The 25,521-nt window shown below is 45.5% G+C and overlaps 1 protein-coding gene across 2 annotated transcripts in view; it reads right to left on the reverse strand.

Moving 5' to 3' along the window:
- The window catches only part of ALG14 (ALG14 UDP-N-acetylglucosaminyltransferase subunit), a 607,683-nt gene that overhangs the window by 534,063 nt on the left and 48,099 nt on the right, over nt 1-25,521 (reverse strand). For both annotated transcript variants that reach the window (XM_069641273.1, XM_069641274.1), the window contains exon 2: nt 841-992. In XM_069641273.1, coding sequence (XP_069497374.1) covers nt 841-992 — 152 coding nt within the window. The remainder of the gene's footprint in view (nt 1-840; nt 993-25,521) is intronic.

Below are 25,521 nucleotides of genomic sequence, written 5' to 3' on the forward strand. Positions count from 1 at the left end.
CAAACTTAAGAGAAATGCTTTAAGAAAGCACAGGATCAAGTTGGCTGGCAGAGGACGTAGATGCAACAGTCGTATAATGCATTTCAACTCACCTGTTCCGTATTCTTTCGCTTTTTACATAAGCGGTCCTTCGAGGGCATGTCGAATTCTTCCCGACCTTTTACAATGAGTTGCTTCAATTGGCAATGTATGCAGACTGCCCAATACGCATATTGTAATACTACCCTAAGATTTTGCGTGATCGTGGTATATTTGGCTAGACAATTGGTGTAATAATCTTAGTTGACTTTTTGTGTTTCTCGTTTCTGCCTTTGTTCCCATGGGCTCAGTAAACAAACCGATGATGGGTACATGCCAAGCCTGTAACAGGTAACAAGTCTAACGTGTAACAAGTAATTGTAAAATACATTCAGAGTGGCTGTGGCTCACTGCTCGGATGATCTTTCTCTGACCCCAAATTTAGATCCCACACTTACAAAGGGGTCTGTTGTATCCCAACTTCCATCCCTGCAAATATAGCGTCAGTTGAACATTTTTCATTTTTTCTTGTTCTTCTGGTATATTTTTGCTGTTACAATATATGTCGTACAGACAAACTGAGGTGCAATAAACTAACATTTTAATATGTTTTTTGTTCAAACTGTGCAGCTGCTTTTATGAGTCAATGAACCTCAATCTAATACAAGGAAAACAATGGCATGGCAGAAACATAAAACACATGTTCACATCAGACTGCACTACATTCTTAGCAAATATCTCAGTATGGAACAAAACCACATTTGTGGCCCAGACATGTCCTATACATCACTTCCAAAGAATAGTTCAAGGGCAGATACTTACAGAGGATTTGCAGCATTCCTTAGCTCGTGCCTTCTCAAATCTGCATATTTTGTCTTCACTCATCGTATCTGACTCAGCAACCACATAATGTGTAGGAGAGTATGCGTGAGACAAGCAGCTAAGTAGCCTCAGGATTTCAGAAGTATGCCCACCTATAAGAGATTTGAATCACACATAAAATATACAGCTGCATAGAGAACAACACTATACGTGAAAAATTCAAACACACAAACGTAAATTAGGATAAGCATAAAATAAGTCATAAAGAGCAGCAAAAAAAAAACGCCCTCTCGATTTGGTCGTTCCTAATGTGATGAAATTCCATCTACAAAGGTGTGGAAGCTTTAGCTTTGTGAAGGTTTGTAATAAAATAATGCAGTTAATCTGTTTAAAAAAGAAAGGACAGATAATCAGACCCTCCTTTCATGAAGCTCCGTGCCAAAATCATAGCATATTTGCTCCTAACATCTCAAGAAGTAACTTCCATGCACCAGCAGCAAGGAAGGTTCAAATGTCACATGTCACATGTGCATTCATGGCAGATGCTGGAACACAAAGTTCCAACAGACAGAGGTGGCTTTTTAATCGCCTGCACCTCTGATCCAAAATATAATAATAGTTTACTCTAGTCAGCCTAGTGCCATGTTAAACTGTAAATACATGCCATGCATGGTTATGGCATGCTGGCTACACAATTGTACAGTCAGAGAATTTGGATATCACATTCGTTTCAGCTTGGTGAGGAGTGCTTCATTCATGACGGCTGATGTTTTTTAGCCGTCTAGTCTTGATGTCTCTGCAAAAGTCATGCAGAACATGTTAGGACTGATTTGCTATACCCTGGCCTGGTGGCAAATGTATAGAAGGCCAACCTATTTTGTGACAGGGACAACTCTGGGAGCAGTAGCCAAACCAGTTCAAGGTAGCAATGACGAGAGGTCCTGGCTAAGTCTCAAGTGGTGGTAAGCTTGTAAAGGGTCCACAATGAGTACACACAATCGGAATCACAGACAGTATGCATACAAATACAGTTATTATTTATTTATAGCCAAATATCACTATGACAATGACTACTAGGTAGAAGTATCACACACCACTAATAATAGATTACGTATATACAGCCAGTAGTGTAGGGCATAACACAAATCAAACTCCTGTAAAAGAAAGTGCAGTTTAGTTGTATGTACTACAGGTCCACAGAGAAGTACCCCTAACTTCAAAAGTCCTTCCCTAAGTTGTCTGGGGCCTTATGCCCAAAAGTTCAGGAAAGTTCAGACACAGTTTGTGATGCAGGAAAAAATGAAGGTCGGGCCTCTGGCGTCCAGTGAACAGTTCCAAGGGTTAGAGGACAGTGTATTCTAACTAATAAAAGTGCCCCCAACTTTCGGAAGGCTTGCACGATCAAGCAATGCAAAGCCAAAGTATAGTCGGCTTCAGGGAAGAGCTGGGAACCAACTTGAATGCAACGGTTTTGGCACATTTGAGAGATTCGGTACATCAGTCCAATATAAGAGATGTGTTTATAGCATCATTGGACCTCTCAAATGCATTTGATGGAGTAATAAGATCGAGACTGTGGCCCAAGATGCTAGCTATCAAGGTCCCATGTAAGATTGTTCAGCTCCTTGCTTTACTCCATACGAACACAACTATTAGGGTTCGTTTGACTAAGGAGGGTACTCTGTCCCAGGAAATTGCTACTCATGTGGGGGTCAAGCAGGGCTGCTCACTGGCGCCAATTCTCTTCAACCTGTAAGTGTGCGATGTGGAAGGAGTGTGGCAGGGACCATCCATCGCAACGGCCAGGTTGGGGAGGATGGTGGTTGACTGGATGGCTTTTGCAAACTTTATTCTTTTGGACCATATCCCTTGTGGCCGTAGGAGAAAAATGTATCTTTTTTACCTTTACGCAGTTGCTAACAATCTCTTGCGTAACGCATCGAAATCTCGGATATTGTTCTTTTCTAAAAGAAGAAAGATTCAGACTTATAAGTGGATCATGGGTGACGAATCAGTGGACCAGGTCCAGGCCATTACACATTTGGGGTACAATCTCACAAATAGGGTTAGTGTTAAATTATGGAAACAGAGCATCGACGAGAAGCCCTGCAAACTTAAATCCCAAATTAAATTCTTGAGAGTGAAGGTTTGCAGATTTTCTCTGATTCTGATGAGGCGGAACTATCTTGCCAAATGTGAGCCCATTTTACTTTGCGGCCTGGACATATGCACCCATGATATGAGTCCTATTCTTTACAGCATTCAGGGAAAGTTGTGGAAAGAGATACTGGGTTTATCTATGACAGTGCCCAATGCAGTTATCTGTCATGAGCTCTGTCTTATATCACTCAAAACTAGGTAACTTTGGAAACAACTCTCCTTGTTTAGGAAAATAAGCAACCCTCCGAAAAACACTCTATATGAAATACTAGGCGAGATTGTGGGATCTGAATCAGTTTTATCCATGGGAAAGTTTTGTGCCAAAATTAAGTTAATCCTACTTTCCCTTGGCTTAACTATAAAAGTTCTGGTGCAAAGTCCAGGAATAGTGAAGAGATTTCTCTTTAGGGCAGATTGGGTGGAAACGGGGAACTGTGTTAATTCTTATTCCACCTGTAAAGAATATTCCAATTTTGGCCACGCTCGGGAATGCTTGCCCCTTTACCTTCAGAGGTTTCCGTGTGATAAGGGAAGAACAAGTATATGCACTTTAGGCTCAAACAGGTACCGACTCTCGTGAGGACATGGCACTGGGGTAATAAAGATGCGCCGGGGACCAGTCCGCTTGATTGTCTGTGTCGTTTTCGTGGAGATAACAACTCCCAAGAGACACTGAAGCACTTAGTGCTCATTTGCCCATACTTTGAGCCTACGCGTGTCTTGATTTTCAAAGATAGCTTTGATAAAGATTCAAAGCTGTCAGTGGACCTTTTTTGGAGTGGATGCATGTGGGGGCTAAATAGTTCCGTAATTGTGGCATTGAATGCGTTTCTGCAAGGTGTAACCAAAGAACTGGAAAAAAATGAACTTGGCCATTTAATGCTATTAATGGATGTTGGAGCTTTACTTTTAATGAATTCAGTGAGCGTGATTCAAGATTTGCTCATCGTTTTTTATATTCTGTGATGAACTTAATATGACAGGCTAATTTTTGATGTATTATTGATCTTAAGGGTTATGTATTTTATATGATTTTTTTATCTACATGTTGTGTAAGGTTTTTTGTAAGCTAAACACGCAACAATAAAAAAAAAGCCAAAGTATAGCAAAAGTTTTATAAAAAGTTAGGAAAACATTTAAACAGAATTTAGGGGTCAGGTAAGAAACTCTGTAACTTACCCCCCGTACTATGATTCCACAGGTGAATGGAGGAAGGTTGAATGTTGCTTTTCCCGCTGTCAGCCTCAGTCCTTGATTCGCACGGTTTGTAGGTTCACGCTGATCTCCGGTTGGTGTCGCTGGTGCAAGGACCCTCGGCTGAAGAATGTAGAAAAACCTGATGCAGAACCCCTCTCAGGACAGGACTCGATGCAGGTTAGCTGTTTCGGATGGTGGTCACTGCAGCACGGAGACGCAAAGGACCTCACTTGTCGTAGTCAGACTTTACCTCCTATCTCGGGTCCCCTTGACGCTAGGACTCTGGAATTTCCCTGAGGTAAGTCTTGTAGGTCAAGTTGAGGCCTCAAATCCAAAGGGTGACATTGGCAGCACGGTAGTCCAAACTCAGAGCTGGTCAGCCACAGGACGCTCCCAGGACCCTTCCTATGGCTTTTCTTCGCAGGGTACTTCCTTCCACTCCAAGGGTCACAGTTCCCTCGCAAGACTGCTGAAGATCAATAGCAAGACAGGGCTCCCCCGGGACAGCAGCAGAAGTTAGTCATCAGGCCTCCTTCAGACGGGTCTCCGGTCTCTTCACAGGTCTTGCAGCTGGACAGGAGTCTTGGCTCCTTCAGGTTATTGCAGGATCTCTGAAGAATGGGTGCAGGGGTCCTCTTCTTATCCTAAAAGCCAGGTAAGAGCCGAAACTCCCACTAACCAACAGCAGGACCAGCCACACACACACACACACCCCAGCAGTGGTCCAATCAGGACCACTGGCGGGAACACTCATCCATAACACTCAGACACACTGAAACCAGTTTGTGGATTGGGACCAGACAGTCCGAGCCGTCATCATAACACACATAGCCCTCCAGTAGTAAGCCAAAAGATTCTGCTTTCCCGGGCGCTGGAAGTCCATATATGGATTGTCCTGGCCTCACAGGTCAGGAAGAAGACTAAAAGACAAGATGGCCAAAGGACAAGTGAAAAACCAAGTGGCGCAGCCATGTTTGGACACTAGCCACAGTTAGTAGCCAAATGCGGTAAACGTGGTAAGGCTAAACCGAAAAGCACCAATAATTGTAAGAAAGTCCCTGCTGCCACCAGCTTGTCCATTTAGAACACCTAGAGTAACCAAATAATCCTTTGAGTGTTAGTGTAGGGCAAAACAAAAAGTGGACCCCATTGTACTGCATTGTACGATGATAAAAGTTACCACAAATGATAACAAGTTACTAAAAGTAGCAACAAAGTCACAAGAGTAAGGGAAACAATGTTTCCCAGTACTGACAGCCTGAAGGACATGTCTGTTTCTCCATAAGAGATGAGCAAACGCCAGTGTAGTGAAGCTTAAGGCTTCACTGCACCGTAAAAAGTACAGGTCAGGATAAAACATAAAAGCACAAAGTTTGGCAGTCCATAAAAATGGAAGGAAATGTGCAGTAATGAGAATTCTTTCCTAACACTCGCCCACCAAACCCCCCCTGCACTCCCAGACTAGGGACGGGGAGAGGGGGGACAAATCCATCCATCCCTGAGTGGATATTCTGTTCCAGTCGGTGATCCCAGTTGGACAGGCCATCAGAATTGCTAAATTTGGGATCTGGCCTATGCCCAATAGTGAAGTTCAAGGCCTGAAGACTCATGAACCGCCTGGGCCACTTTGGATTCTCTCCCTTAATATCCACCAACCACTTCAAAGGCTAAGGGTGAGCATATACAGTGAAGTGAGTCCCATGGAGGTAGGACCTCAACTTCCTGAGGAACCATATTATGGTAAAACATTTTTTCTCCACCTGGGGCCACCGGAGTTCTCCACACCTAAACTGGTAGCTGATGCGACATAGGTTGTTCCTCATGTTTGTCATCAAGCTGTGAATGTTTCCCAACTATCCCAGTGTCATAGACATCTATCTGCACTAAAAAAGATCTCTTCCAATCAGGTACCCTTAAACCAGGGCCCCAAACTAAGGAGTCTTTCAGGCCAGTGAAGGTCTTCTCATACGCAAGGGTCCATACAAATTCTTTAGGTCCCCTATGAGTAGTGAGAGCGGTCAAAGGGGCAGCTTTATTGCTATAGCCTGCCACCCTACTCCTGTGTTCCCCAGTGAGGCCCAGGAAAGTCCTCACTTGTGTTTGGGTAATGGGGGTTGCCCACTTCTGTGCATTAAGTACTTCACTGACAAGAGGTTGCATATTGTCCCCATATACACCAACTTTAAGCTACTGTTCAGTTTAACACTTGGTTGTCTCCCTGAACAAGTTGGCCTAACGATGGTCGTGACCCCCAGTATCTTGAGTTATTCCCTTTTCCTTTCAAGTGGGGGTTGAATCTGCCATGTCATCCAGACAGGTATTGCTGAGATCTATTTTCCCCATTCAGAACAGGGGCTACGCTCATTTGACAGGTGACAGTTGCAGCCACCACTCCAGAGGTCCATACACTGAAGTAAAGATCTGAAAAGGCCAAAACTGCTGTCTCCTCCTCAGCATAGACTGCAAGGGATATGTTGCCATACCCTGCAGAGAGATCATAACAAGCAACTGTACTTTTCAGTGCAGAGCTGATCCACTAAGTAGTTACCGCTTAGTGAAGAGTGTGTGTCTGTCTTGGGGACAGAATACAGAGCTCTAGTGTCCATACAGAATCACAAACTGGCTTTACCTGTATGTTCCTCCAGATCTTCAGAACTGGACAGCTAGATTGTTCAAACACTCCTTGTTCCAAAACAGGGTGGATCTCACACCAACTGTCAGAACTTCTTGTTTGGTCTAAACCACCACAACACCCAAACTTGGTGGGTTCACTAACTCCCAGAATACAGTCTGGTTTGCAACAATCTTTTATAGAGGGTTGCAGTGACAAAAAGGGGGGGGGAGATTGCCTCAGCAACATCTCCAGCTCACCTTGCTGATGTGGGATCAGGTGAGGAGACACTACGGCATCCTTACTGAAGCCATTGGAAGGGCTGCTTTGGCACAGGGCTGGGAGCTCCCTCTCTGTAGCCATAAGCAGGGCTCCTATTCTATCTCTCAAGATTAAATCCTCCACACTATCCATAAGAAACTCTATGGAAACCTGAACAGGTCCACCAAGACCGTCTGGATAGTTTCTCTTACCACTCACATGTGTTCAGGGATTTCATAAATACGTTTGACAGGAGAAGGTCCCACCTCCTTCTCTTGGGCTCACTGAGGGCTCCAATCAAACTTATAATAAATCTTACAGTTCTCTCTCTTTGACCACCTTCCTGTGGATGACAGCCAAGTGACACTTGACAGGTCACTTCACTCTCCCTCCACTGGGTCTGACCACTAATGAGTACAGCAGGGGAGCTACCTCTGGGGCTGTCATTCAGTATGGCATTAATGACTCTGAGTTGGCATCAAGGCAGATGGTGTTGTCATCAGCAACCACCAATTTCAACTTACTGCCCGAGGTCTCCATGGTCAAAGGGCTAAGCAAAGTAGGCCTTGCCTCTGGTGCAATTGAGTTCACTCCTAAAAGTGAACTCTGGAGTATCTGAATACTTGTCTCTCGTCTGTCAACCTGGTGACAGAGATGGATACTCCTGCAGTGGGTTTCTTCTGGTACCCACATCATGGTCCAGCAAGAAAGTGCGTTAGACCACTCTAGTGGTATCCTGACACTAGGATAAACCACTAGGGCAATGTGATGCCCCAACTGTAGGAGGAAGGGCCTCAACTCCTGAAAAACCTTCAACCTCTCAAGGTTTTCTTTGGTGGGCTCTGTGGGCTTACTTTACAGTAACCCACCTTCCTTTTGTGTCCTTTGCTTCACTGGAGGGGAACCCTCCCACTGTAAGCAGGCCATTCTACACAGGCCTAGGTAACATGGTTTCCTCCTTCGTTGGCCCATACTAATCTCTCCCCTAGGGGTCTCCTCTACCAGCATGCTAGGTAGCTCAGGATCCCTATAGGATCCAAGATTTTCTAGGAGTCCGTCTTCCAAACCAGGAATAGAGCCTCTACCAACTACCTCAACAGATGTTGTAGGTAGGACAAGGGTAATATTCTCATTCCCCATCGCTCTTCTTCTGCCTCCTCTGGCCATGGGTTTCCCCTTAGGCCTAGGCTTTCCCTTAGGCTTGGCTAAGGCAGCCTGATTATGAGACCAAGTGCTTGAAGTGTCTGGTGATGGTCTATCAGGACCTAAGTCTTGAAGACTAATCTCACGCAGAACTCTTCTAGGAACAGCTCTCCTAACATTGACAGATGGCCTGACCAGTTCACTATTCACAGTTCTGCTGACAGGTGCGACTGGAACATTGAGATATGGTTCACCAGTCAACTGAGTATCACCCGCAGGGCTTCCGGGAAGGCCCTTTGGGTTTACCATGGAGTAAGCTACTTCAGTAAGACTGGGCCCAATGTTCCTAACAGTAGAGGTACTTACACTTTCTACCTGAACACTATCCTCAAAGAACACATGACTAAGGGGGAGGTCTGGGATGGGAGCAGAATCTCCAGCACTACTATTTTCAAGAATGTAGTATATCTTCAGACTCTTCACCTGAGGGGAAGCGATCTAAACGGAAGGACAACTCTGCAAGCTCTTCTTCCTTATACTGAGAGAAGGGCAGACTTGCAGAGTGGACATCCAAGGTCTTACCTTCACACTTGGGGTCCCCCCTCCCTGTGGTCACTGGCTCCACAAGTGTAACAAGTCCCATTGGATCTTGACACATAGGGAGGCCTAGAGAAACCACTCTCATGCTTGGGAGGATTAGTCCCACTACCCTGATCTGATTTGTGTTACTTCCCCTTATTAAACTTTTTGTGGGCCTTCTTTGACATCGTTTTATCAGTAACCCCACCCAGTTTCTCCTTCTGCTTCTTTCCCGCCTCCTGCTTACCTGAAGCAGGCTTGTCCTTATGGGACAATCTATGTGAGACCCATACGTCAGCAGTAATGTCTAGCCTCTTTGGATTTAACCCCTTTGTGTCAGCCAAATGCGGCGTAAACTCTGGGGAACAATATGCTCAAGCATGACCAAATGAATCATGTCTTCAAAGGTGGTTACCTGATGACCTTTTACCCAGCCGCACACGTTTTTCAAAGAATCTGCAACAAAAGTAACATAAATCATACATTCCTTCTATTCGTACTCTCTAAATCTCCTCAAGTATTGGGCAGGAGTCTTCCCAAACTTTAAGATTAGAGTTTTCTTAGGATTTGCAAAATCTTGCCTGTCAGCTTTAGACATTTCCATAATGGCACTGCAGCCAGAGTGGGACACTCTGCTGAACAACCATGCAATTCTATCAGCATCCACCACTCCTTGTACTTCACATGCATACTGTAAGGAACTTATGGTGGCAACAGTAAAGACAGACACAAGTGATCACAGTTCAAGGGTGTTTATTAAACTGTATACTGGTTAGAAAAAAGCCTAATCTAAATCTAAGATGGGAGCAAGTGTCGACCATCAAATGAAAATAAGGCAGTCCTTGTGGCACTTGCCAAAATAAATGACCTATACTAAAAAAGAAAACTATTGCCAAATCCTTACAAATAAATATAGAAAGAGTGTGGGATAGGGTTTTCAATAAAGAAAGAAGTATTCACAAATAATAAGTCAGGATGTGATTGCCAGGGGTCTCCCTTCCCCAAGTTTTCAGCACAGGACAAGGTGAAATCTTGGAGCACAGCACACGCTCAAGCCGACAGTTCCGTTCCAGCTATCAGGTTCTTTGATGGTAAAGTCTCTTTTCAAGTAAAAAGTGTCTCGCCTTTGAGGCCCGATATATCCAACAAACAAACACAAAGTTCTGTTTCACGTTAACGTTGGGTGATGGCTTCACCCCCGGGTCCCCCTCTTCTGGGCGCAGGCCCCGCTCGAATGTCAGCCTCCCTCCACTGGGTTCACTATAGCTTTCCTCTATTTCACAAAATCTTAATGTACTTTTAAACAGTTCTCACGGACATCCCTCTGCCGGGTTCACCTTTGTCAACACACTGCTTCTTGGGACTTTAGACTTTGCCCCTCTTCATAGGCATCCCTCCTCCGGGTTCACTCTTGCCACTTTTCACTTTAGCGGGATTCACTCCCCTTTGCGTTCTCAAAGGTTTCTCTTTTGATGCAGGATTCGCTTTCTTAACAGTTTGTAGGTCAAAGACTTTTGACTGTACAGAGATTTTGCTAGACCTCCTGAATGACCACTTTGACCTGTCTTGGTGGCTCTCCTATGGCCTTCTGGTATCAGTAGTTTTTCAACACGGAAACCACCAGAGTTTCTCGAGTCATCACCCACATGGTGCCAGTCCCCCATGCAGCTGGGTTTCCCTTTACTATTCACAGTTCTTTGAACTCTTTTCAATCTGCCACTTTGCAGGTTTCATTCAACACAGTTTGGTTTCTTATCAGTTTCCCCTTCGGCTCACCGGCTGTGATGAGCCGCTTGGCTTTCCTTGTCTCTGGAGTCAAGACCGGTACCACGGTTGCAGGAGTTGCCTCGCTCCGGTTTATTGCCATAGGCACGCTCCGTGTATCGTTGACATCTGCAACACACTTGTTCGCAGTCTTATGTTTTCTCTTACAAAGGCCTCCTCGCAGGTCTGAGACACTCTCTCGGTTCCCACCACCTTTCTCTTTCTCTTAAAATGCCAGATCTAGATACCGGTCTCCTTGTGCGGTCTGCCTTGCTGGTCGTGTGCTTTCGTGCTCCACCTTTAATACCTGTGAGGAAGGGAAAGGACCATCAGGTGTGTGTGATTCTGGTCAATTTCCTGACTTTGCCTGACCCTTTTATTGCAACATATCAGGTAAATGGCTCTGGTGTTAGTCCTTTATCTTTCGTATTGTGCAAAAGTGTTTGTGTCGAAAAAGGGGGGGGGCAGTGCTTTCGAATGTCCTATGTGGTAGGATGGGGAAAAGATATTGAAGAAGGGAGATACCGCGTCACACCCATCAGTGTCCCACTCCCACTCCCCACTGTCCTGGACACCTGGATGACAGATCCCCAGGGACTAGCATGAGAGACAACTTCAGGTTTCTCACAATACTCAAAAGTTACAATCCAACCAATTATGTCATTCTTATCTTCATACATACTTAGAAGATATTTGGGTAATCTAGGATGTGAAGAGGACCTGCAGATCCTCTGAAAGAACCTTGTGAAGCCTGAATCTTGGCAAGCTCCATCTGGTTATCTCTGTCCTTCTGCCTTTCAACTCTCTCAAACTCTAACCTGGCCACATTGAACTCAAGCTCTTTCTTCTTAAGCCTGAACTTCTCCTTTTTCAGCTCAAATAATGCATCCACATCTGAGGTCGTTACAAACAAAAGTCCAGAAGCTTAATTTTCCTACTCCTCTTCCTCACCATTAGAAACTGCAGTGGCAGCAACTCCATTACTGCTGCTGAGTCCATTGTCAGCCCGACTACCAGTACCATTAGATAAGGGAGGTACACATTTGCTTTTCTGAAAATCAAACAATTAATTCTGCTTTAGTGCCAGAGACTGTTAGGCCCCTGTCACTAAACAACTTTTTCAAGTATTCCACTTTCGAAGCGCTTAAAGTAGTGAAAGTAACTGTCTCCATGTTATCTTAATCAGTAGATTACGGTTAACTACAAGGTAATCAAAAATCAAAGTGTACTGTGTAAGTATTATCTGGACACACCACCAGTGCACTACACAGATACTGACCCTCTTCACAAAAAACCCAGATGTTAAATGGAGAGGGTCATCCCAGTGCTGTACACCAATTTGGTAGGACTGATTTTCTATACTCTGGACTTCTGGACAGATGTATAGAAGGTCAACCTATATTGTGACAGGTACAACCATGGGAGCTGTAGCCAAACCAGTTGAAGGTAGCAGTGATGAGAGGTCTAAGCTAAGTCTCAAGAGGTGGTGAACTTGTAAAGGGTCCACAATGAGTACACACAATGGGAATCACAGATTACACTTAGAAAGTATGTATAAAAATACAGTTATTTATTTATGGCCAAATATCACTATGAATAATGACTACTAACAGGTAGAAGCATCACACACCACTAATAATAGATTACATATATAGAGCCACTACTATAGGGCATAACACAAATCATACTCCTGTAAAAGAAAGTGCAGATTAGTTTTATGTACTACAGGTCCACAGAGAATTAACCCAAACTTCAATAGTCCTTCCCTAGTTGTCTGGGGCCTTATGCCCAAAAGTTCAGACACAGTTTGTGATGCAGGAAAAAATGAAGGTAGGGTCTCTGGGGTTCAGTGAACAGCTCCAAGGGTTAGAGGACAGTGTATTCTAACTAATAGGAGTGTCCCACACTTTCCAAAAGCTTGCACGAGCAAGCAATGGCAAAATCAAAGTATAGCAAAAGTTTTATAACAGTTACCAAAATTCTTAAAGAGAGTTTAGGGGCTGGTACGAACCTCTGTAATTTACCCCCCGTACTCCAATTCTTACCAGGACTTGGCAGGTGAATGGAAGAAGGTCTGAGGTTATTTTCCCCACCATCAGCCTCAGTCCTTGTTTCACAGGGATTGCAGGTTTGAGCTGATCTCCGATCGGTGTCTTTCATTGGTGCAAGGACTCTCCGATGAAGAATGCAGAAATACATGATGCAGAACCCCTCTCCGAACTGGACTCGGTGCAGGTAAGCTGTTTCAGATGGTGGTCACCGCAGCACGGCAACGCAAAAGGCTTCAATTGTTGCGGTCAGACTTTCCCTCCTAGCTTGGGTCCCATTGATGCTAGTACTTCGAAATTTCTCTGTGGTAAGTCTTGTATGACAAGCTGAGGATCCCCTAGCACGGTAGCCCAAACCAGAGCTGGTCAACCACAGGACAGTCCCAAGACACTTCCGATTGCTCTTCTTCGCCGGGTACAGAGCAGACGTCAGGAATAGATGTCCCCTCCACTCCAACGGTCGCAGATCCCTTGTAGGACTGCTGAAGATCAATAGCAAGACAGGGCTCCTCCAGGACAGCAGCAGAAGTTGATCGCTATGACTCCTTCAGATGGGTCTCTGGTCTCTTCACGGTCTCATAGCTGGAGAAGAATTTAGCTCCTTCAGGTTACTGCAGGATCTCTGAAGAATGGGTGCAGCGGTCCTCTTATTATACGAAAAGCCAAGTAAGAGCCAAAACTGCCACTAGCCAATAGTAGGACTAGCCACCCACACACACACACACACACACACACACACACACACCCCAGCAGTGGTCCAATCAGGACAATTTGCTGGAACACTCACGCATAACACTCAGACTCACTGAAACCAGTTTATGGATTGGGACCAGATAGTCCCAGCCCACATGCTGCCAGCAAACACACATAGTCCTCCAGTTACCCGCCAAACTCTTCTGCTTTCCCGGGCACTAGAAGTCCATATAGGGATTTTCCCAGCCTCAAAGGCCAGGAAGAAGGCTAAAACACAAGATGTCCAAAGGACAAACGAACAACCATGTGGCACGGCCATGTTTGGACACTAGACAAAGTTAGTAGCCAAACGTGGTAAGGCTAAACCAAAAAGCACCAAAAAAAATTGTAAAAAGTCACTGCTGCCACCAGCTTGTTAGTCTAGGCCAAAACAAAAAGTATACCCTATTGTACTGCATTGTAAAATGCATTGTACAATGATAAAGTGACAACAAATTACTAAAAGTAGCAACAAAATCACAAGACTAAGGGAAACAATGTTTCCCAGTACTGACAGTCTGAAGAACAAGCCAATTCCCTCATAACAGATGAGCAAAAGCTAGCGTAGTGAAGCTTAAGGCTTCTCTGCACTGTAAAAAGTAAAGGTCAGGATAAAAAATTAAACAAAATTCTTGGGGGTCCATTAAAATGGAAGGAAAATGCAGTAAAGAGAAATCCTTCCTAACAGGGCAATGCCCAGCCATTTGTTTTTGAATTACCCCTGTGGAAGATCAACATCTTTCTCCAGGTTCACAGGAGCCCTTCCTGAGAACTGGTGCTTCCATGATAGTCTTGGCATAACAAAGCCACTCTCACACCAGGGTGCTGATCACTGGAGCCCTTTTGATCTAGGCAGATGTGGGAAGGCAGTGGAGTTAGAGTAGCCAGAGGGGAAGTGGGGTCTGAGAGAGGGGTTCTACCATCTTGGATTCTGCAAGGGCACTCTATAGTTCCTGCAGGCAAATCTGTTGTGGTATTAAGTCAGAAGTCAAGGCGCACTTGGTACTGCAGCCTGAAATTGCCCCCTCGCAACAGGCTTGCTTTGAATTAATGTTCTGTAACAGGAAACCCTCTGCATATGCCATTCATCTTTGGACTTCAAGACAAGAAGGATTCACTGAAGCTATTTTGGAAATAGTGTCTGTTCCAGAATCCTTTGCCATAGAGGTGAAAACAGCTCCATGGCAGAGGAGAGCACTGCCTCCTAACAATCTCCAGGGAACAATGGTGGTGGACACTGCTGCAGAGCAAGGCCTCTCTGCTGCCTGTATAGTGGAACTTACACCCTGCTCACAGGAGATCATGGACTCCCTTTAAGTGCCAGACAAGCTTCCTCAAGTGGAGGTGTTGTAACAAAGGACTTACTGTGTCCCGGGAGGCACGGGATTGGACCTTCCACCAACCCAGATATCAAGGAACAGCCTGTGGCCCTGGTCCCTGCCTCAATGTGTTGGTGAGATACACCGACCCAGCCATCACCTGCCTGTCCCAAGCTTCCTTGTGCCATGGCAGTTGCTACTTAAGACTGTCCTGCATGTTTCACCCGCTCCACCAGCTCACCAACCAGATACCCAATCACTGCCTCAAGGAAACACCCAGAACCCTGGCTGAATGCTGTTGAGCATCCAAAGAAAAGAAACACATGGTATTTGAAGAGGCCATGTCCCCAAGGTCCATCTTAAAGGACTGTAGGGACTTTTAAGCCCTCTTCTTTGCATTCTAAAAGACATATCCTTGAACACCGACAATGGCTGCTGAAATCTCTTGCCTGAGCACCCTAGCCTATGAACCCAGAGTGCCCTTTATTCTCAAAGTCTGCATTTTCTATGTTCTCCTTAGAGGGGGGGGTCTGTAGTGTTTTAATCTATTGTGTGCATTTGTTAGTTGTATTCCTGTTTGTATAGAAGCTTGGTTGGACATTATTCTATTTTGGCACCACATGTTGTGAAACCGAAGAAGGAGTTGGACAACTTAGCGACATGTTCAACAATGGTTTCATTTAAAATAAAGGAAAAACACCTAGGTTGCCCGATCACTATGAGAGAAGTACCCTACCTCTCAAAAATAAAGCTAAGGGTGCCTGTCAAGTCCAAATAAAAAGTCTTTGTAACTAACTGGCCCTACCAATTTGGAAAAAGACCAACTAAAAAGAAAAGAGAGACTTGTAGGATAGCCTCGGTATGGACTTCTGTCTGGCACGCTTGTAGAGGACTTGTTCTTGCAGCTTGTCTTTACAGTTTTTAGTATCAAATCCTTTTGGGAAAGAACAATTTTCATCGATATGGGTTTCTCTCTCCCTTTGATAAGGGAACAGTTTGTTTTTCACTGTATGGATGACTTGAAGAAATAAACGACACTTCTTTTTTTCCCTCCTTTGTAGCGTTGGGTCTTCCCAAAGTCTGGCAACTATTCCAGCGGCTATTTGGTGGCTATTCCAGCCTTGCATAACATTGTTCATATCCTGTTTGCTCTGGATAAGTGGGGCTCTGTGGCAGTTACATTCTCTTGACTTTACAGACTTTAGGCGGCTATTCCGGTCTTGCATAACATTGTTTGCATCCCTTATGCTCTGGATAAGTGGGGTTGTGTGCCTGTTGGTTCTCTTGGCGTTTCATTCCAGCGTCAGTTTCGGTGCGGCCTTAGCGGTCCTTTCCCTGTCCGTTCCCCTTGTGGAGGGAAAGGTTCTTGTCAGCAGGTGTTTGGCCCCTTTCTTTTCTCAGGTCTTGGCTTTCATTGCAGGGCTCCAGTGCCACCAATGATCTTCAGTGGTAACGCTACCCAAGAAGACTGTGGTCTCTCTGTCCTCTCCTTTCCCTTGACCAGAGCCTCTTGCTCAGTGACAGTACCCGCCTTCCAGCCTCCAGCTAGCGGGTTTCTTGCTCAACAAGTCGCTGCTGGCTTAGTGGCGCCAACCCTCCAGCACATGAATGCTTCAGCGACTCTCCTCCCACCATGGCAGATGCCTATCCATTCATGGTTCCTTCTCTTCTTATATACGTTATTGGAGTTCACGAATGTCAGTCTTTATTGATAATGGAACTTATGCGAGATTCACCATTACCTGAAACCAATAAAGTTAAAGAAGGATCCTTGTGAATTATAGTTGTAACAGAGAATGCATCCATTTTTTCAGCGTCCATATATGCAGAAAGGGTGGTTTTCTCAGAGTTACATGTTGCAATGGGAGTCCTTTTCCCCAAGAGGGGAGTCGCTCTCACTGAGGTCCCACTTGCATAGACTCTTAGGGAGGGTCTTGCATAGCGGGCTCACCTCCCTAACCTCAAAGGGAGTGGCTTCCCTCTGGGGAGAAGGGGGAATTGTCCAGATTCGTCACACACCATACGATTGTTACTTGTTCTGCAGCAGTATAAGCTCACACCCCTTGTGAAGCGATAGCCTGCTCTCACCCCACGGTAAAAAAAGGAAGCAAAGGAGGCATACTTGTCAGACTATGCTCGTTTAACATTTACGATTGGGATTACGCTGGTGCAGTAGTAGCGTTGGGCTGAGTAGGTAGATTAGCCACTACTCATCCCTATAGTCCTGCAGAGCAGTAGACATTTCATCACACCTGGAAACTCATAAAAATAAGGTGGCTTACCATAAGGACTTTTGTTGGTTCTATGTGAAACTCTCACCTGGAAAATGCTGCCAGGAAAGCATTGTTTATTTTCCTGACTCCTAAAAAGCCTTCCTGTCATGTTTTAGGACGAGCATAATGTATTATATTCTAAACTGCAATCCTAGAATATTTGCACATTTGAGCAAATGTCACTTCGTGGTGCTATTTTCCCCAGAGATTTTCACTGGATACCCTTTTGTCTTGATTTGCCAATCTAGCCAATCTAGCCAGGATGATAGTACTTTGTGCGAGCTCGAACTCTGAGAAGCATGAGTTTTCTACCTTTGTAACCACTCTGGTCTCTCTCTATGTACTGTGAAGGCATCAGAAAGCAAGGCACAGAAAACAGATTCAGAATTCAAAATAAAACACTTTATTAACTTAAAGGACAGGATGGAAAAAGGCCTAACTTGCCCTATGCTGAAGGTGGGATTTCCCTACCTAAATTAAACTAAGGAAAGTCTGACTCAAAGAGTTTCACTTAAGAATCTGTGTCCAAAACCTATACTTGCCCTCTCAACTAAATCTGCAAAATGTGTAGGGGTGTCAGTAACCAAAGGAAAACAGTGTTCACACAAAGTTCTGAGCTTCCTCCAGCTCCCAGCATCCCTGCAGCTTCCTTCCCAAAGTGTAAAAACTGTTCCACAAAAAGTCTCAACATTACCTTCCTTGGATTCAAGGAGATGAGAGCAATATTCGGGGTTCCCTTCCCCAAGTTCTAAGCAACACAATTCAGACACAAGGGAACCTTGAGACCTTGTCCTCAAGTCAGCAAATGTCTCAAATCCCAAGGGTTCCCTTCCCCAAGATAAAGTTTTGCTAAGCAACACAGCTCAAAAGAAAGTATGCATTTTCAAGGGGTTTCGCTTTGTCTGTTAAATATTCTTTCGCTTTGCTTTAATTGAATTGCACATTGTTTGGAGACCTACAAATACGTGTTTCTCGATACACACGTCCACTCCGATACAAAGTATTCCTGAATAATAGAGTTCATACACTCGCGCACCGGGTTTCTCATTCATCTGAAACTCACTGGTAGGTTTAACAGTTCTTGTTGCAGCGTGGATCACACAGCCTCCCACTTCTGATGTCAGGGTTCCAGCTCCTGCCGTCAGGCACTCCTGTGTTAACCCTTCAACAAAGGGGGAATGTGCACCTCGAACATAAGGGAAAGGGACAACCTTCCCACACAGCTCCCTTCAAACAGTTCAGTCTGCTCCATGGAGTCCCAGGTCCCATGCCATTCTTCCATGAACCGCCTCTCTCTGCAGTCCCCAGCATCTCAGCGTCCTGCTCCATTAAAGTTCCCTGCTGCTTGCACCAGCCTCCTTGCTGCCTCTCCTGTCGCTCTCTTCCCCACTGGGATGGTCTCATTTTATACACCTGCAGCCCCTCGACAGGTTGCATGTATGAATGTCCAATTAGCCCTGCCTGACCACAATCAAGGGGGCATGCCTGACCCTCACAGCTCTTAGAAGGCATCTTCCTCATCCCAGTACCGGAGTGGTAAAAAAGTATAGTCTTCATTGCTCTTAGTTGCCTCTTCTTCGTCTCAGAACTGTCAAATGTCATTTGTGGAGAAACGAGGGGACCTGGCTTTTAACAGCCCATGACAGTTGGGGAAGGGTTGGGTTGGTCGTCAATAGGGAAAGCGGGATAATATGTTTCGCCCAAGGGCACCCCACTCCCGCTCCTCAAGGACCCTCCACCCAAGTGATCCTCCCTTGCTTCTCCACCCCCAAGGTCGGGATCCAATAGCGATGTCCTTTTCCTGGCCATCTGCGCAGAGGATCCAAGGGGGTTAAGAATGAGAAGACCCTCATGTTTCTCACAGTACTGTGTCGATTCACAGGGTCTCATCACTTCTCCCCAGGGGGGGATCCCTTCCTGCTAAAGCTGGGGAGGTGAAGTCGCTACCCAACAGTCCCACTAGGGAGACTATGACAATGCGCTGGCGTAGGCCCAGCTAGGAGACATACACACAGAGGAAGAACTGATAGAAGGGAGGAGAAGCCGGCAAAGCACGGGAAGTTCGAACCTGGGAAGCTGTCAGATGTGCAGAGAAGTTGCTCCTTGGAAGGGATGGCGCTAGAGAGTGGAAGTCCCAGAAGAATTCAGTAAATCAGAAGAGAGCCGACTCACTCCAGTGATGGGGAAGTCGAGGAGGTGGCGTGACCTCTGGGAGGAGGACCGTTTGGTCCGACGCCGCCGAGACTGTCAGCCCCAGGCCTTCGTTGTACCGTGCAGGCGAATCAGAAAGAAGCGACAGGCGAACAGCATATCGTCCATGACCACAGGAAGAACCAGACACTCATTCCCAAACAAGGTAACAGAACCCGGGGGGAGTCCAGGGAGACCAGAGAGTCAAGGAAACCTCAGGAGTAGTCTCCAGCTCCACAGTGGTGACACATTGAGACCAGAGAGTCAAGAAAGCCTTGCAAGTAATATCCCTCGTCACAGTGGTGAAACCCAGAGAACAGTGTCAAGGAGTCAAGGAAGCCTCAGGAGTAATCTCCCTCTTCAAGGCAGTGACACTCAGAGAACCAAGATACCAAAAAGCCTCGGGAGTAATCTCCCTCATCACAGTAGTGATAACGAGTGAACCAAGAGTCAAAAAAGCCTTGGGAGTAATCTCCATTGTCAAAGTAGTGATATTCAGAAACCCAAGAGTTAAGAGAGACGCAGGCGTAATCTCCCTCGTCACAGTAGTGACATCCAGAGACCCAAGAGTCAAGAAAGCCTTGAGAGTAGTCTCCCTTGTCACAGTACTCATAGAAGTAAGAGTTAAGAGAATCTTGGGAGCGATCTTCATCACTGTAGTGATATATAAAGGTTTGAAAATCAAGATTAGATCGGGAGACATTTCCCTTGTCATACCGATAATCAAAGTAAAACTAAAGAAGATTTTAGACCACAAGTCATCTGGAGATTATATTCATAACGTCCTACGACAGGAAATAATTGCTAGAGCTTTAAAGCAAGCTTTCACAAGCCACTGGGAAGAAGTGAAGAGACATTTGAGGACTATTGTCAAAGAATATCCCAAAGCAGCATGCAAGACTGTGCGAGGTGGGTCAGGAAAAGGGAGTCATTCTCCTGGCCATATCTTCTTTGTTGAATGGGAAATGAGAGCAAAAGATTGAAGAAAAAGAGACACAGAGTGAGCCAGTTTACCAGGAGAAGGGAGCCATTCTCCTGGTATTATTATTTTTCATTTGGATGCTGAACCATTTTATAAACTAGTGGTAGGGTTAGAGTAGGTTTTTTGGACACAGGATGGACATCTTCATTTGGACACACATCCTGACAAAGATCCCCCGAGATGATAGTTGTTAGGTAGGGATAACCTTTAGAAATAGGGAGAGGTAGAACCTTTGTTCCTTATATTTAAAATAAAACTGGTTGAAACATGCCACCCCTTTGTCCGACTCCTTCCTCCACCACGCCACAATACTCTCCAAAACATATGTAAAATTCTCTTTTAGGCACCATTTGAAACTTGCTCCAATCCTGAGCTATTTGTAATTTGGTACTCCCCTTGTCTGCTAGTACCAGAAATACATGTATTTCCAATATGGACATTAATATATTGTGCTACAGAACAGTTATGTAACATTCAAAATTCAATGTGAAATTCTACATCTTATAAATTGAAGTGCTCACTACCCAATTGAATTGTGAGTGAGGAGGACAAGGGCCTAGCATAACTGGAACCACATATGTATTCAATGAACAATTATGTAAAACACATGGAACAAAATAATTAATGCTACTACATAATCAAAGCCATTAGGTCAATTAAGAATGTCTCCAAGCTGTGCCTTCACAGGTAGGCTAGCAGGCTGCATGCTTTATCGAGATCAGGGGACTGCAACCTGTGGCTCTCCAGATGTTTTGAACTATCACTCCCATGATCCCTCACCATTGACTATCCTGACTATGTCAAATTGGAGTTGTACTCCAAAACATCCGGCGAGTCAAAGGTTGTAGACCCCTGCCCCAGATGTTAAAGCAAACTCAGATCAAAGGCACTGTGGCTACGCACTGCTCACCAAAGCTTGCAGCTCTGGTTTGGTCCCTATGTGCACAGAGCAGAATGTAAGAACATCAAGCAGCCTCTATTTTCATGCAGACACAGGCTGGAAGCAACAAAGCAGGCAATCATCTTCCTCCTTGTGAACTCTTTGCACAGTACAGGTGCCTCTGCTTTCCCTTTGACCCCCTCCAGATTCCCTACACCAAGAACTGCATTGTGTGTCCAGTTCATCTACTCCTGAATCCTCGATGTTGACGAGAGTCCCAAAAAATACATATGCAAGGAGCACCCTAATATGGCAGCAAAAAGATCTTAATATAAAATCATTAAACTGAACTGTTGAAATTGCAGATGAAAAGAATATAAAACATAGGAGTGTGAGTTTAAGTAGGCTAGGAGAAGACTCAAAAGAAAACTAAAGTAATATCAAAAGTATTACAAGTAATAAAACATGAATCATCATCATTTTTTAAAGGCGAAAGAGACAACAATTACAGTCAAAACAACAAATCAATATTTCACGCTGAAGACATTTAAGTTTATATTACTAAAACACAGATTATATTGGTACAATATTTACCCCCCAAAAGGAAGTAACTAATTCAGGATAATGGTTCGATGAAGAACTTTAGTATTGCATTTTTTCCTTCTGGTTTTTATATTTTATATCACCCTTAACCCTCTCCCTCTGTGCGGCGGTGTGAGGGTGTAAGGGGGGGGGGTTAAACATGCGCCCCTTTCATCTGGGCTCTTCTTCAGTGGATTAGATGAGTTCAATTTTAGTTCTATATAAGCTATATGTTCTCATGTGCCAGCTTGACACGGTTGATCTGTTTTTATGTTGTTTGGCTCCCCGCCCTGGGGTATGGCTTTGGTTAGCCCGGTTTGGGCTGTGTCTTGTTTCGGCTCACTTTGAGGTGTGCTCTTCCCACCCCGCCCTTGGGTATATTCAGCCTTCTCGTCCCACGTCTCCCAGAGCAGCTACATACCTGGTTCTCTATAACGGTTCTCCATTGGAAGACTAGGAGCATCGGGGACAGTGTCTTTGGCTTCTCCGCAGCTCCTCCCTGCATGGCTGCTATCAGCATCGTGGCCTTTCCCTTCTGGTACTCAACTTACTCTGTGGTTCTTTTCTCCCGTTCCGCCTTTTGTCTCTCAACTTGGGAGGCATCAGCTATCCCCAGCTTATTCTTGTGCCAGCATTTTGAAGGGCTCTCCAGCTCCTTCGAGCGCCATGCCAGGGGCTGCTCTGCTTCCCCAGGACAACCCGTCCTCGGAGGAGGACCTCACGCCTCTGCCTCTCCGCATTCAACTTGGACTTGCTGTAGCAGTTTTTAATGCACCTTTTTGGTGCAGCCCAAAAAAGGGGCACGTTTGTTCTCTGTGTTTTCCCTTCATGTTGTGAGGATATCTGAAAGGGGTCATAAGACAAGTCATCCAGCCCTGTAACTATTTGTGAGTCAGTGATATATTCAATTCCCATATAGCCAGCAAAGGGCTTACCTTCTTGGGGTAGGGGAGGATGACAAATATCCCTGTCTAGGGATTTTGTGTCCTCTAAGGGTGGTGGAGGGGTCACCCCCTTGAGATCCCAATTGCCCTGTCCCATAGGGTAGGGGGTATGAAGCTTAGCAGGCTCACCTCCCTAGTCCCAAAGGAGGTGGTTCCCCTTGGGGAGAGGGACAAAATTCCCTGGATTCGTCACAGTAACTTAAGGCATCCCAAACTCCACCACAAACCTGTGATTGGATTTGGGAGCCATGGGTCAGCATCCAAAGACATTGCAGGCCATTATCTTCCCCTTTGGCCCCAAACACACAAAAAGCCCTTGACAATGGAGTTAGTACTACAATTAGAATAAATTGGACAGGTGCCACGATCGTTGCTATTGTCCTCTCATGCTTAGACTATGCTAATGCCCTATGCCTGGGAGCACCCGCTTCACAACTAAGAAAACTGCAACGGGTACAAAACACTGCAGCAAAGCTCCCTATTGACATAGGTGCTAGAGTATACATAACACCCGCCCTCAGTGTCCTTCACTTACTGCTAATCGGTCAACGATCCACCTTCAAGACAATGTGCATCACGCACAACACAGGACAGAGTACCTGCAACATAAACTCATGCGCTACAGGCCCAAAATAAACTTGAGATCAGGCGCAGAACTCTGCCTCATCATTTCAGGGATGAAATCATCCAGCACAGGGGGCTCATCTCTCTCAGTACAAGCACCCATCATCTGGAGCTCAATCCCATTTACCAACCACCGCATTGAGCCTCACCTTTCGGAAGGCACTCAAAACCTGGCTTTTCCCTTCTGTTTCCTGGCTGACCTAGTCCATCTCATGGGTGAAGTGTTACACCCCTGACAGGATTGAGGGGGCACCAGACGAGTCGAAAAGGTGGTATCTAGCCCTCCCCCATGGAAAGCATTCCAGTCAGGAGTAAAGATAAGCTCTGCAGGACCTCGTAGCAGCTAAATGTCAGCCTTGACTCACTGGTACGTCTAGCACTCCATCACAATGGAACTTGGCTGTATCCCTGTTGGGGCACAGCCACCCACCCGCTTACATCTGCAATAATCACTGCTCGACTTCAGGCGCCCAAACACATCAACCCTTCCAATAGAATGTAGTGGAGTCCGACGTAAAGATTCATCCCCAGCTGTACACATAAGTCTCCTTGGACTCTCCTACTCTCCTGACTCTCTGTCAAAGCAGCCATTGTAGGGAAGGCATGGAATCACAAGTATTGACACTGACACAATATATACAATTTTTAAAACCTTTATCGATAATGTTGGGTTTGGAGAAACTCCTATTCTACCCTATATCTAAGATGAGAGTAGTCTCGACCATCAAACAATAAACAAAACAGACCTAGTGGAGTCTGTTAAATCAAAATGGCCTATACCAACAAAATCCTAATGCCTGCACTATCTCTTGTACAAAATGTATAAAAAGGAGCAAATGTATGCAAAAGGAACCACTATCATGTAGCGGTATCCTTGGCAGACTTGGGTCATGTCAACATAGCCAACGTGGAAGTGTTGAAATGGACCAACTGGACGAGGTATGGCTCCTCTCACAACTCTCAATGTAGGTCCTGCAGTAAACTGCTTGCAAACTAGGCAGTTGCTCATAAATTCAGCCACTTGTTCCTCCAAATTTGAACAGAACCATGTTTCTCCATTATGGGCGGCAAGCACTTCCTTCCCTGTATGTGTTGGATAATGTTACTGTGTCAGTGCTGTGTGCAACAATGCAAGTGGCATGACCACTTTCCCTGTGTTATTCTGCCGATATAGGACATCTGTCAGAGATACTGTACATCCCCTCCTAGTCCACAGGTCCTTGTCCTCACTGGGTGCAGCTCCCTGCAGCTAATTATTTGTTGCTGGCATACAAACACTACAACCATTGTACCCCTCCTTTAGCATCATTGTCTTTGCATATTCACAGGCATGGACGAGGCATCATATTCTAGGAGGCACACTTTGCTTCCGCATCTGCTGCTTCATTTCCCCTTGAGAGAGGGTCCTCCACCGTGTGTGGGCTTGGCATTTCACTGTGGCTAGTTGCTCAGGGTAATGTATGACTTCTACTAGCCTGCCAAATAGAAGTGCATGCTGCACTGGTGACCTGTCAGCTATCCTGAAGCCCCTCCTCATCCATCGTGACAGTCCCGAGTGTACTGTGGATGTCACGTACGCTGAATCGGTAAATTGTCACCTCCTTTTTTTGCTGTGCTCCAATGCCAATATTAAAGCCACTAGTTCTGCTGCCTGTGCTGAATAATGTGATGGCAATTGTGCACTGACCACTACTTCACTGGGTTCATTCTCTATTACCCTCACCACTGCCGTTCCTGTATGCCTGGCCCCATCCGTCTGGTCAATTGTTGATGAACCGTCAATGTAAAGCACGTCTCCCCCCTCAAGTGTGTCCTGCAGTACCTTGCGGGTGTCACTGAATTCCTGTAAGTTTTCTGTGCAGTCATTTGCGTAGTCACCTTCCTGTAGAACGATGGTGAGAAAAGTCACTGGGTTAATGAGGACATGGCCATCGCTATTGGATCCAGCTCCTGGTGGTGGACCAATGAGGGAGGATCACCTGCATGGGGGGGCCTTCGGAAGTGGAAGGGGGACACCGACGGGTGAGATGCGGTATCCCCCTTCTTATGACACCGTTTCCCCATTCTACGACGTAGGATACTCAAACACTGTACGCCCCCTGTCTTTTCTGACACGTTCGCACATCACGAAAGACAGCAGACTAACACCAGAGCCGTTTACCCACCATTTCCCAATACAAGGGTCAGGCAATTCAACAGAATCACACACACCCGACGGCCCTTCCCCACAGGGATAAAAGGTGGAGCACAAGAGCACACGACGAGCAAGAAAGACAGCACAATGAGACAGCTATCCAAACACTGCAGCTCAAGAGGAGGAGAAAGGCGGCAAGAATTGAGAGGGTGACAAGGAGAGAAGCGACCTTGCCCTTTCAGACCCAGACCCGCAAAG

Source organism: Ambystoma mexicanum, chromosome 1q (assembly GCF_040938575.1).
Source record: "Ambystoma mexicanum isolate Mex_15411 chromosome 1q, UKY_AmexF1_1, whole genome shotgun sequence".
NCBI classification, from domain to species: Eukaryota; Metazoa; Chordata; class Amphibia; order Caudata; family Ambystomatidae; genus Ambystoma; species Ambystoma mexicanum.